At 42.1% G+C, this 13325-nt stretch overlaps 1 protein-coding gene across 1 annotated transcript in view; it reads right to left on the reverse strand.

The window, feature by feature from the left end:
• The window catches only part of prkdc (protein kinase, DNA-activated, catalytic subunit), a 75609-nt gene that overhangs the window by 40808 nt on the left and 21476 nt on the right, over nucleotides 1-13325 (reverse strand). The window contains exons 31-43 of the mRNA XM_080418158.1: nucleotides 12961-13191; nucleotides 12165-12391; nucleotides 10850-11058; nucleotides 9580-9706; nucleotides 8439-8597; nucleotides 6841-7044; nucleotides 6451-6639; nucleotides 5226-5330; nucleotides 2919-3086; nucleotides 2052-2179; nucleotides 1356-1566; nucleotides 861-1039; nucleotides 307-475 (exon numbers count right to left, since the gene is read on the reverse strand). Coding sequence (XP_080274284.1) covers nucleotides 307-475; nucleotides 861-1039; nucleotides 1356-1566; nucleotides 2052-2179; nucleotides 2919-3086; nucleotides 5226-5330; nucleotides 6451-6639; nucleotides 6841-7044; nucleotides 8439-8597; nucleotides 9580-9706; nucleotides 10850-11058; nucleotides 12165-12391; nucleotides 12961-13191 — 2306 coding nt within the window. The remainder of the gene's footprint in view (nucleotides 1-306; nucleotides 476-860; nucleotides 1040-1355; nucleotides 1567-2051; nucleotides 2180-2918; nucleotides 3087-5225; nucleotides 5331-6450; nucleotides 6640-6840; nucleotides 7045-8438; nucleotides 8598-9579; nucleotides 9707-10849; nucleotides 11059-12164; nucleotides 12392-12960; nucleotides 13192-13325) is intronic.

Below are 13325 nucleotides of genomic sequence, written 5' to 3' on the forward strand. Positions count from 1 at the left end.
TGAGTTTGTTAATGTAGCATCACAATCCTTTTAACCACTTTATCAATTTATACGTTGGCTATAAAAAAATAGCAGATCTACAAGCTCGAGCTTGAACATCTGCTATTTTAGAAAAAAAACAAAAAAAAACACAAGTCTTCTCTTCTGGGGGTCCCTGGCACAAAACATTTTCAGATGGGGATCCGCAGCCAAACACATATCAATTTGGGGGTCCACGGCACAAAACATTTTGAGAACTACTGCCATAGATGGAAAAAAACAACAACCAAGTGGCAAGGATGCAGGTGTGGAATGTGAATGTTTCACCTTCTCTGGTTTCTCTGTGAACAGGAAGCCTTGGTAGAACTTGACCTCATTGAAACTGAGGCTGATGACGGCCATGGCAGTGTTGTACGCGGCACAGTGGTACTGCCTCCGGAGCTCCAGGAACTGACTTTCACCTGCCATGTTCTCAGTGAAAGCCTCGAAACTCGACCTAAATCAAATGATATGGATATACTTTGTTTTACATGCAATACTTTGATATCAGGCGGCAAGGAAGCTCCGCTGGATTTGAAGCCCAGAAAGTGATTATTTTAAGAGTGCAGTTCCCATTAATGGCCCAGCAGATGTCGCTATTTCCCGTCCTGATGGCTGCAGAAGCATTTACACTCCCTTCAAGTGAATGACGTTTTGGACCTATTCTGGGGGGAACATAGAATAAGCAGATCTACACAAGCTCACAACGGGTCGCAATGCTTGTAGATCAGGCGAAGACATTTGGAGTAGAAGGAAACAAGAGCAGACCAAGTACAGTTGCAACTCAGGTCCGTTCCACTAAGAATAAAGGGTTATTCACATTCAGTGTGTTAAAATCCTACTTGATCAAGGTCTTGGACAACTCGTTGCCCTCCGTTTTCTCGCTGCGGCAGTAGGCCTGGTTGATAAGGGAGTCCTTGGAGTACACCTCGTCTTTGGGGAGTCTGGTGTACAGCAGCTCCATCAGCTTGAAGCATCCAGTCTTCTTCAGTAGCTGGACCTCATATACACTTGCGGTGGCCTGAAAGAGACCACAACACACACCTTTAGTATCCACTATAGTATGTAACCTTTTTTTATGTTGACCAAAAGTTTTTCTTTTGACCTAACACAACTGCGGGGGTTGAATTTGGTCTCCCTCTCTTCTACTGATAAAGGGAGATCCTGTGGTTGGATCTGACCACTACTTGTTGACAAGTGGTACTGCCTGAAGGTCAAAATAAAATTTCTCCTGGAGTAAGAAGGCCTGCTCAGTGGTAAAAATGTTACCACAAGCGTGTGGAACCAGGGGTCGAATCTTGGTTTTTAAAATAAGTAACAAACATTACGTGTCAAACCTTGGTGAAGCGCATGAGCAGCAGATCCATTGTGGCCGAGATGTTGTCGACAAAGAACTGAGCCAGGGCCTTGGTGCTGCAGTGAGTGGCCAGAGGCAGCAGCACCCTCTCCATCATGTACTGGATCATGGAGGTAACAGGCAGCACCTCACCCTGCTGGACCATCTTGTACACCGTAGACAGTAGCTGCAGCTGCCGCTCAGCGCTTGACCTGCTTAGATGATGGGGAAAAACACACAGCTAAAACCACCGGTTCTCAACGTCAGGTCCGGGGACCACCAGGGGTCCGGGTCTGTAACTCCTAAGAGCGTACAATCTACACTGTCAAATCTGCCATGTTAAAAGGTAGGGTAAGTGATATTCTTCTTGTGCGTTGTGCCTGAGGACCCCCTCGAAAACGAGATGAGTCTCCCCGTCTCTCCAGCTCTTTAATAAACAGAAAATGCATTTTCAGGTAGGTGGCAAAATTTCAGCCTATCAGGAGAGAGTACCCATTTTTCAGCAATATTTTTTATAGTTTTCCAGTTCCAGTTTTGTCTGCTCATTTCTTTGTGTCATCACTTCCAATTGCACTTGTTTAATCTGTATCCTGTCCAGAACCAATGAACTAAACAACACATTTGTACAAGACAAAGATGTACATCCCCTCCCCCCCCTCCAGAAATAAACAAAGGACGCGACGACGGCATTACTGACCGCCTAGCGATCCGTTGGAAGCATGTCTGGAAGTTCTCCTCCATGATGTGCTTGGCGTCTCGACACAGAATCTCTGCCATGAGTTTGAGCAGGAGTGGGCTTTGTGAAAGCTCTAAGGCATCCAGTAGCTGAAAGAGAGAAACCATGTTGATGCTTGATTTGTTCAACAGGCATCACAACTATGTAAATGTGATCCACTTTTGCAATGGTTGCATTCACTGTGCACCATTGTGTCAGAGGCTATGTACAAAATACACTAATCTCAAGCAAAGAGAAAAGATTATTTAGCTGCTAGGTCTTTCAGAGCCCCATCGACTTCCATTATAAAATGAAACTTAAATATTTAACAAGTATATATATAAAACAAATATACTGTTTGTGAGATTACACACACACACACACACATCTACGTAGAAGTCTAGACACCTGCAGAGCCATGGCGTTTTTTTAAATCAATCATAATGTAATTAGGGACGCACCAATATGTCGGTCAATATCGGTATCGGCGAAATCTTTATTTAATTTTTTTGCTGGTTACATTATCATGTCATCTTCAAGGGCTTTTTTTTTTTACTAAATCAAGGCAATTATGTTGTGTTTCTGCAGATTCTGAACAGTTATTTCTTATAATGAATATTTAATCGTTTCCCTCGCACAAAAATGGGGAAATAATTTAAAAAAAACGAAATAAACAAATATCAGTACCGGTATCGGCTAAATTGTTATTTTAAACATTGGTATCGGTATCGGCCAAAAATGTCCATCCCTAAATGTAATGTATTTGATAGAATGCCCAGGCTGCAGTCAGTCAACATGTCAGAATTGGGCTCTGTCGTGGTAAACGTCCCGACGCCCCTTGGAGGTCACCTTGCGGACGCAGTCCATGTAGTTGTTGCGCGTAAGGGAGCCCTTGTGGAACTCGTCTGACTGCATGGGGAAATGAGAGGCCACCAGGGCCTCCAGGGCTCTCTGGAGGTCAGCCAGGGGCTCCTCAGGCAGGGTGGTGAAGAAGGGCAGAACCAACAGGGCCTGGCTCTGAAAAGAGAGGGGAATCACGACAGAGATTAAAGACTTACAGTAGGACCTATTTTCAAACCCTTTAGGGCATGTTCACGTTTTCCAAAAAAAGACTATCCACAATAGATCGGTTATTTAAGAAACAAAAACAAAAAAAAACTAGAAAAAGTGCTCCTCGGAGCACAGGTCTCCGCCAGGTCAGGTAGGTTATTGTGGGCCAGCAATGTTTGGAATTCGCCAATGAGGATGGAATATGAAAAATCGAACGGCACCATCTTGATCTCTTGACTATAGAGATAATGTGTACCAATTTACATGATGTTTGGACAAAATTAGTTGGAGTAATATAAAAAAAGAAAAGTGTTGCAAAAATTCGGCCTCCTGGTGGCGCTATAATAGGGAGGCATTTGTTCCTCAACGTAGTGTGAATGTGTGTGCAAAGTTTTACCGAAATCGGACACTGCGTTCATGATTTGCGGCATTTTGTTAAAAACGTGCCACTCCTGCAAACTTTAGATGTCAATCAGTCAATCTTAGCCAATCAGGATGGAATATAAAAACAGATCCGTCTTGATCACATGACTATAGAGATCATGTGTACTGATTTGCGTGAAAGTTTGATAAAATCTGAAGGTTTAATATCCAAAAATATGTTTTACATAAGTCGGCCTCCTGGTGGCACTATAAAAGGCAGATGTGAAAAATGCAGGGCAAAAGTTTTTCCTTGGCGCCTAGAGAGTGCACATACAAAGTTTTACACAGATCAGTGCAGTTATAGGTAAAAACACAAATCGGCCTGTTATAGCACCACCATGAGGCTGATTTGAAAAATGTCAAGTGGCATTTCTTCCTCTGCCTAGTGGGAATGTGCGTGCAAAATTTCATGGAAATTGCATGCTGTGTTCCTGATTTGAGGCATTTTATTGAAAACGGAGTGCTCCTGCAAACTTTGGAAGGCAATTTTAGCCAATCGGGATGGAATATGAAAAACCTGAAATACCAGTTTTGTTTAAGTACTACAGAGATACTGTGTACCGATTTGCAGGATTTTTGGACAACATCTGTAGGAGTACTGTCCAAAAATGTGTTTTGCACAAATCGGCCTCCTGGTGGCGCTATAAAAGGCCCATGTGAAAAATGTGGGGCAGAGGTTCTGAATTAGTATCCAGGGAGTGTGTGTGTACAGTTTCGCTGTGATCAAGCCAACGGTGCCGGAGATTAGCTGTCCACATATGGACGGACAGACGGACAGACGGACGGACAGACAGGGGGTAAAACATACTCTCTCGCCATGCCTTTCGGCCTGGCGGAGACAACAAACATTGAAAACGTTTGCTTATAATGCCCGAAATAGGTAGATTAAAGGGGTAGTTCACCCCCCAAATAACTTTTTTTCTATTGATTACTCACCCCATGGAGCCTTGAATTCATGGATATTTTTTTGTTTTTGTCGCATTCCTTCCTTTATTATTTGATTATAATAAATTTAGCCCCATTGATTCCGGTAGGAGACACAAATGCATTTGTGTCTCCTACCGGAATCAATGGGGACACATTTATTATAATCAAATTATTGGCTTAGGAATGTGACAAAAACAAAAAAATATCTATGAATTCAAGGCTCCAGATGGTCAGTAATCAATAGAAAAAAAGTTATTTTGGGGGTGAACTACCCCTTTAAGGTTAAAGTGGTTAAAACAATATTTGATTATACTGCAGGTAGAATGATGTGTGGCATTTATCAACACACAAAGATGATTACTTGTAGGGTAGGGGAGCAGATAATGATTAATTGGTTAATTGCTTTTTACAAACGTAATCAAAATGACAAAACTCAGGGTTTCATTCGATTCAGTTAGTAATCTGAAGGGAAAAGAGGATGAAGTCAAATCAAGTTTCACTGAAGAGCCCTTAAACAGAGTTGGCTCTGTACTTGCTTTGCTCGTTTCCTTCCACACCAAATCCCTTCGCCAGAAATAGCAATCTACAAGCTCACAATGCTTCACGGGCCCGGCGCCTTGTGAACTTGTAGATCTGATATTTCAGGCTAATGTTCCCCCCAGAATAGGGAGGGGGGGTTCAAGTGGTTAAAGACAACAGCTTTAAACATATCAAAAAGGAAGGTTGGTGTTTAGTGCTCTCTACTTTTGCCGTTACCTTGAGATTCAGTGGCAGTGCCACGTCGACAAGCAGACTGGTGAAGGTGGAAAACACTCCTCTGAATGCTTTGTGGCTGACGTTAGAGCACACAGAGGAGTCGATCTGAAGAAAGAACAGTGAATGGAATCATACAGTTTTATACATTTAGAATTGAATCGGGAACCAAAGGATTGCGACGGAAGTCTACGGCATGACGTTTGCAGACGATGCATTTACTAAAACAGTGCAAACAAGTAATAAAGGAAAAAAAGCATGGATTACAATCACTCAGTTTAATGAGTGACAATCAGCTATCTTTCTAAATGAATGTTCCACAGTGCTGTGTGTTATTTGTATGACCTGGAACAAAACTTTCTGTCATGTGCTGTAACAGCTGCTCACCTCTATAACCTCTATAAAGAACAACCTGGTTCGAGGTTACAATTAAAGTATTAACAAGAGCTTGTGACTAAATAATAACTACATTAGATCCATTGGAACAGACGTTAATTTTTTTCCATTTCTTGAAAAGTAACAATTTTGGCCATACAAGGTCTCCACCCGACAGCGATGATATTCATTTTGTCTCTGTCGGGTAGAAACCTCATAATGTCCAAAACTGTTGCTTTTCAGCATTTAAATTCAAAAGCATCAAAAGCAGCACATCTACAAGCTCGAGCCACGTTTCGAGCTTGTGGAAGTGCGACTTTTGACGCTTTTGTGGGGTGCTGTAGTACGTAGGGCGTTAATTTAGGAAAAAAACACAAAAATTCGAATATGGAGATCAGGGGTTTCTGCCCGACAGCGACGATTTATAAGGCGGTTGTGGGCTCTATGTCAGTGGTTCTCAAACTTTTTCATGTCAAGGATCCCCTAAAATGATATGTATTTGGTCGCGGACCCCCATCTCAAATATTTTGTTCCAGGGACCCCACCCCAGAAGCAAAGATTTGAGCAACAAATGTTTGCTTAAAAATATATATATATTCAAAGGTTTGCACAAATGTTCACGATTTTTCAAAAATAGCAGATCTACAAGCTCATAGCGCGGCACTCGGTGCCGCTTGTAGATCTGCTATTTTTGAATAGCCAAAGTATAAAAGGTCATAATTATTATGATGCTATATTAACACATTTTGCTGGGTACCCCCTGGAACCCCCTCAAGTACCCCTGGGGGTCTCCGGACCCCACTTTGAGAACCAATGCTCTATGTAGCATGACCCTGCTTTGGGGGGGGGTTACCTGTAAGAGCTTGGAGAGCAGCAGCAGAGTGGAGGTCTTGCTCTCGGCGGTGGCAGCGTTGGTGCCCCACCAGGGCTGCAGGCACTCCCACCTGGACAACACCTCCTCCACCAGCTGGCTGCCCTGGGTCTTCCTGACGGACCGCTCGCGGAAGTTGTGGTCCAGGATGCCGTTGAGCACCACGCTCACCTGAAAGCAAAAGGTAAAAAGACTGGACGTGACTGGACTACTGGTCAGTGGGCAGTGAGTTGTACACAACGTATCATTTGCAATACATTTAATTTGGTAAAAAGCTACGGTGTAGAAAACTAGTTGATAAATAAGATAGCATTTATGTTATGGGTTAAGAAGACAAGACAAGACAAGAGCTGAGAAGATAAGACAAACTACCATGCTGGGGTTGTGGGATGCAAACTTCATGAGCTTTGGCACGGTGGTGGTCAGATGCTTCAGGAGTTCGGTGTTGACGGTGGTCTGGAAGAGGCTATAGAAATACTCTCCGTGGGAGAAACTCAGGAAGTTGTTGCTGCGACTCCCGGAGAGCGGCACGGAGAGCATGATGGTGTTCAACAGAAGTTTCACCAGCTGTTCACTCTGGAGAGAAAAGCATGAAGAACAAGCAACTCTGAAAATATAGCAGAGGAAGAAGCGCCTTGTCTGGATGTCTATATGTTAGCCACTTAACTCTTTGACTGCCAGAGTATTTTCATAAAGTACTCCCCCAGTGCCAGCAATTTTCGTGTTTTTTTATTTTTATATTTTGAATTTTTCTCATGAAAATAATTTAAGGACACATAATGTAAAGACCCAGCACAAATCCGCCACTAGAGCGCAGCACATGACAGCTGGATCATGTCGTTGGGTCTCTCTCACCCTTCTTCATAGATTAGACAAGGAAAAACATGAAAACGGATGTGACGTCCCCCCCATTGTTTTGATCGGCGAAAATTACGTTGTGATATACGACGGCGATGACTGATCGTCACCCAGACCATAGATTATAGAAGAGAACCGTTCCGTTTGTCCGTCATACCGTGTGAAAACCCGTTTATTTACCTATTTTGGACGAAAATGACTGGGGAAAAGAATCAAAAACCGGAAACGGAATCCAGGTCATGGAACCGGATGCAGATGTCCGTGAAGTAAGTGGAACTCGAGAATAACATTGAATATTAAGCAGCATAGCGCAATCAGAGATTAAACAATGAACGCGCGTCCAGCGCGTCGAGCGCGTCGACGGCCAACTGGACAAAGTAGCACTTGACGCGTTATCGCGTCGTCCGCAGTCAAAGAGTTAAAGGGGTATTTCACTTTCAAAAAAACTTTTGGTCATTTTATCGTCTACTCAGGCCGTTGTGAACCCCCCAGACAGTTTTTAAGTTGCTCGATTCAGTATATAGATATTTGATATTCATTTAATCAGACACGCCCCCTTCCTATACAAACCCATTGTAACTTCAAACTCCATTTTAACCATGTTAGATTCATCAAAAACACCCGTCTTTGGTTCTGGTGACTCATACCGCCCCCCTAAAACGCGGGGGGCCGTGTTTTTTCAATTACTTTTTTCGTTTATTTTTAATATTTTTTTTGGAAAATAAAAAAAATAAAATACAATAAAAAAATAAAATAAAATAAATGAAAAAAATGAGCGGAAAAACATGGCCCCCTCACGCATTAGGAGGAAAGGGTGAATCACCAGAAACAAGGACGGGTGTTTTTGATGAATCTAACATGGTTAAAATGAAGTTTGAAGTTACAATGGGTTTGTATAGGAAGGGGGCGTGTCTGTTAAAATGAATATCAAATATCTAAATACTGAATCAAGCAACTTAAAACTGTCTGGGGGGTTCACAAAGGCCTGAGTAGACGATAAAATGACCAAAAGTTTTTTTGAAAGTGAAATATCCCTTTAACCCTACTGAAAATAGATTTTTTTTCATACTAGTTTTTGGTCGTTCAATAAACTGTGATCCATAGCACTTTACCTGTTGACTGAGAGAAAAGGCGAGTAGAAGAAGTCCATCTGCCAGCCTCCTGCTGTTTACGTCCAAGGAGGGCAGAGCTTTCCTCTCCTCTCCAGGCGCTATGCCTTTGTATACAGCCATCAGCAGCTTGTTGCCAAGGTCCTTTGCATAGGATGAATCCTTTATCGCACGGAAAAGCATGCAGAGAAACAGCAACTGTTAATCTTTTATTTAAAATTATTGGTTAGTAGGCTCGGAGTAGAGTCGCTGCTCCTTCGCTTGGAAAGGAGCCAGCTTAGGTGGTTCGGGCATCTAGTACGGATGCCTCCCGAGCGTCTCCCTAGGGAGGTCCTCGCTGCACGTCCCACTGGGAGGAGACCCCGGGGCAGACCAAGGACCAGATGGGCGGATTACATCTCCACACTGGCCTGGGAACGCCTCGGGATCCCCCAGGAGGAAGTTGCTAATGTTGCTCAGGAGAGGAAGGTCTGGAGCTCTCTGCTGGAACTGTTGCCCCCGCGACCCGACTCCGGATAAGCGGTTGAAGATGGATGGATGGATGGTTAGTAGGCGGTACATGCAACAGCGTATTATTTGTTTGGTAACTTCAGAAGTCATTGGTCAGCAGTGGTTGGTGAGCGGATAGTGCGTCACATATGCAACGTCCCCAGTTTCATTATGGCTTGAGGACCTGTGTACAAGTCCTTCCCTCTCGTCCTGTCTCTCTACTATCCTTTCTAAGTAAAGTAAAATAATCTTAAAATGTTTTTTCCGTTGGTTGTTTAAATGTTTCAGTGAGACACCAAACAGTACATGACCTTTTCTGTGATTCGGAAAAACGCAGTAAGAAGGGATTTCAATACACTGTAACCTAACACAGATTATAATACAGTATCGAGTAAGTGCTCCACACCAACGTGCACATCAGTAAACACACACATGGAGAGAGGATACAAATGGCCAAGTGACCAGCAACAGACAGAGAAACCAACACTGTGTATGAAAACTACAACAAACACGGCATTAAATGACTGAATTAATTGATTACACCAAAGAGGGTGAAACATACCGAAATCTGATTGCCAAAAAAAACGACTGGGACAATACAAGTACTGTGAACATTGAGCCACCTGATGTTCAATCCACCGTCTTATGAGAGTACCTGGCTGTCCAGAATGGAGTTGAGGAAGTCCGCTTTGTGCATCTGTCTGCAGGCAGACAGAATCACCTCCATGTGGTCGTTGCTGCTACTGGTCTGGTAGAGGTCTACAGCACACAGCTGCTCCACACTGAGGGTATACCATGGAATAAAGCAAAATAAAATCTCATGACTGAAAATGTAAAAATGTTTAGGGATTATCATTCTAAACCTATGTTGCTGCTGTTCGACTTACAGCCAACCAGTTGAAGAAATCACAGGTTGAGGCTTTAAACTTAGCTTTTATGAAATTTCTGTTTATTCATGCATATGGAAGATGCTTCTAAGCTTATATTCTATTGCTAATTTGACCACTTTAAATACTCTTTAATCTTAATATAACTAACGACCGAGAGAAGCCAATCTACAAACTCACAACAAGTCAAAGCGTGACGTGGTGTGAGCTTGTAGATCGCCTATTTTCGGAGTGTGACATGCTTTTATAGAAGATCCAATCCAACCCACTTTATTAACACATTGACTGCCAAATCACGTAGATCTACGCGAACCGATTTAAAGCCGCCACGTGCCAATCATGTAGATCTACGTGAAGTAGATTTTTTTTTTTTTTTTATGTTTTTTTTTTCCAATTTCACCCAAAGACCAAGGAGATATGATTAGTTGAAGATCTAGACTCCTATCCACTTCCTTGTTAACTTAAAACTTAAAAAGTCTGTATTTCGGCTCCTGAGTACTTTTTTTTTTCCAATGAAAAACTCTGGCACTGGCTAAAAAAATATGAAAATAATTCTGGCAGTTAATGTGTTAATAGAGCACATTTGAAAACAACAGTGTTGAACCAAAGTGCTGTACACTCAGTAACAAAATACACAAAAAAATACAAGAGCAAAAACAATACACAAATGCTGAAGACATGCTGGTTTCTATGGAATCCAATCAAGTGAAATCAGTCGTGGCGACTGAGAACTTTAATCTATGCATGAAGACAATTTAACCACATGAACCCAAGTATCCCTATTCTGGGCATGTCATAATGCGTAACTGTAGGTAGGTGAACATTCAGCGGAAATAGGTGAATATTCTGCAAGCTCACAACGCTGTGAACGTGCCCATTTTCTGCGAAGTGTATAGGGAAAAAAGAACGGGCCTAGTGTAGACCCTTGGGGCACCCTGGTCAACAAGGTATTTAGGGTTCATGTGGTTAAAGAAGCCTGTTCAGGAAACTAAGTTCAAAGTGGATACATGATAATGTCATTGTTAAGAGGAGTGGTACCTTTTGCGTGAGAGTCTTGTGCGCAGGCTGCCCTCCAGCCTGCTGCGGTACGGGGAGCTCATCAAGGCTTTGAGCAGGGGCACGCACACCTCTGGAAGGTTCTTCATCACCTCCACGTCCGCCATATTGAAACCCACGGACGACGGCTGGCACACCGCCAGAGCTGTCAGCTCGAACAACACAGGGGCAAAAACATCTCGCTCCAGGAGCTGTGGAGAGAGTTAATCATACTAAAGTTGTAATCAACTTTATTGAAAATTACATAAAAGCACCAGTTAATTACATAAAAGCACAGTGTACAAGGTGCTTTACAAAACACAATTAATAGTAAAGAGCAATTTGAATACCACAAGAAAAGTAAATTCAACAAAAATAAAATTCAGGTATTCAAGCAAAAACCTACGTAATCTCACGACTGAACATCTTTCCCAGGCCAATCCCAATCTGATTTGTGAAACAGTGTGAAAGGAGCCCTCCACACTGTTTCCTAAACAATAAACACAATATGTATATTATGTTTAGGTATGATCATTCTAAACCTATGTTCTTGTTGTTCTACATACAACCAACCAGTTGATGACATTGCAGATTGAGGCTTTCACCTTTGCTTTCATGAAATATCCGAGACCACTGTGGTGTTATGGAAGATGCTTCTGAATAATTATGTATTCTATTGCTCGTTAGACCCATTCTAATACTTTCATTTTATAAAAAACTGAAATCAGTCGTGGCGACTGAGAACTTAAATCCCTGAAAAGGAATAGTTTATAATATAGCTAGGGGCCATACTGAGACCAGTTATAGTATCTCCATTCTCAATTTGACTGGTAACCACAGGGAGAACAAAACTAAGCAAAACTGTTTTATTTCAACAGTTAATCGAACTTATCGCAGTAATTGATTATATAAGATAATAGACTTTAATAAAATAATAGATTTTGAGGGAAAACATTTTATTTTAGTTTTTGTATATATATATATTTTTTTATAGTAGTTAGTTGTAGTAGCTTGTAAATTGGCTATTTTTTATATTTTTGTGCGACACTGTTATATGATGACATAAAATAGGGTATAATACGTTGTTAATCATTCTAATCGATTTAGTTGCTCACAAAAATATGGTACGTTTTTTCACACCCAATCATTTATATACTGTATATAAAATTAACGCTTCTTGATTGTTCGATTAATCGAAAAAGTAATCAATAGAATAAAGATGAATCGAAAAAGTAATTGATAGAATAACAGCTAAGGACACAGTTGCAGCCCTGTTTGAGACTATCTCTATTTGAGAGACGTGTTCATTTCGGTATACCTTCCAAACCTCCTGGTCACACTTCCCCAGGATCATGGTGGTGAACTCCAGGAGGCGTACGGTGATGGTGCACTTGCTGTAGTTGTACTGGTCCACCTCTCTGGGGCTGAAGTGGGAGGTCTTCTGGCCCAAGGAGAAACAGCTCTCGGCTGCCACCAGGTCATGGGTGGCCAGTTCAGTCAAAAAGAAGAAGACGGCCTTCAGAAAGCTCGACTGTTCTTTGGAGCCTTGGGACACGGGAGGGAAAAACTAGTACGTTGTTTTTCTAGATTAAAAAAGGCACAGTGTTGTATTTTTATGGCGTGCAAGCTAAATCACACTCAAAAACTGTGCCAGTAACTTTTAAGTGGATCTTCTGAACCATGATTCAGCACTGATTAGTGTTGCACTTGCCTCTATAGGTTGAAACGTTCAACTTTAAGTGCACTGCTAGCCAAGGAGCTTTTTTCCAGTGTGCAGACTCTATTAATTTCCTCATGTTTCGGGAACGCCTCTTCTACGCTTACATGACTTAGGCTGAAGTTACTCTTTAAGCAGCACTGAAAACAAGGAGAGCCCGTTCTCCTAATGTCTAAAACACGATATAATAATCAAATCAAATTCAGATGAGGTAAAAAGGGGATATTTTGGAAACTAATAATTCATGATATATCCAAACACTTAAAAAATGTAAAGGCAGACACATTCAAATGATACAATGCCACTGGATCACACCAAAGGGTGACATTTTGAGCATCTAGCTAGCTCTTCCTGAGGAATTCCCTTTGCAACGCCTCCCTGATGAAACAGGACTTACTGAGCAGCTGATGGGGCTTGATGATGTGTAAGCTGATGAAGGTGTTATAGCAGTCCAGGCTAGCCAGCAGCTGGTCCATCCACTGCAGAGTGGCCCTCACACTGAAAGGGCCCGACAAGTCCCTGAGAGTGGGCTGAGAGAGGAGGCCTCCACCCTCAAACCTGGAGATCAGGAAGGCCATGCCTTTCTCCTTCAGCAGCCCTTCCAACCACTGGGACGGAGACTTCTTGCCTGTGAGTCACAAAGAAAAAAAAAGGCGAGTCAAAAAGAAATCTCTTCTGATATCTGAACCTACCTACCCTAGTTTAACAGCAAGAAGCTAAATTATATCAGATCTTGTATTTCATTCACGATTTACAAAGTAA

This window comes from Gymnoscopelus braueri (genome assembly GCF_963280865.1).
Source record: "Gymnoscopelus braueri genome assembly, chromosome: 21".
In the NCBI taxonomy this organism is placed as follows: domain Eukaryota; kingdom Metazoa; phylum Chordata; class Actinopteri; order Myctophiformes; family Myctophidae; genus Gymnoscopelus; species Gymnoscopelus braueri.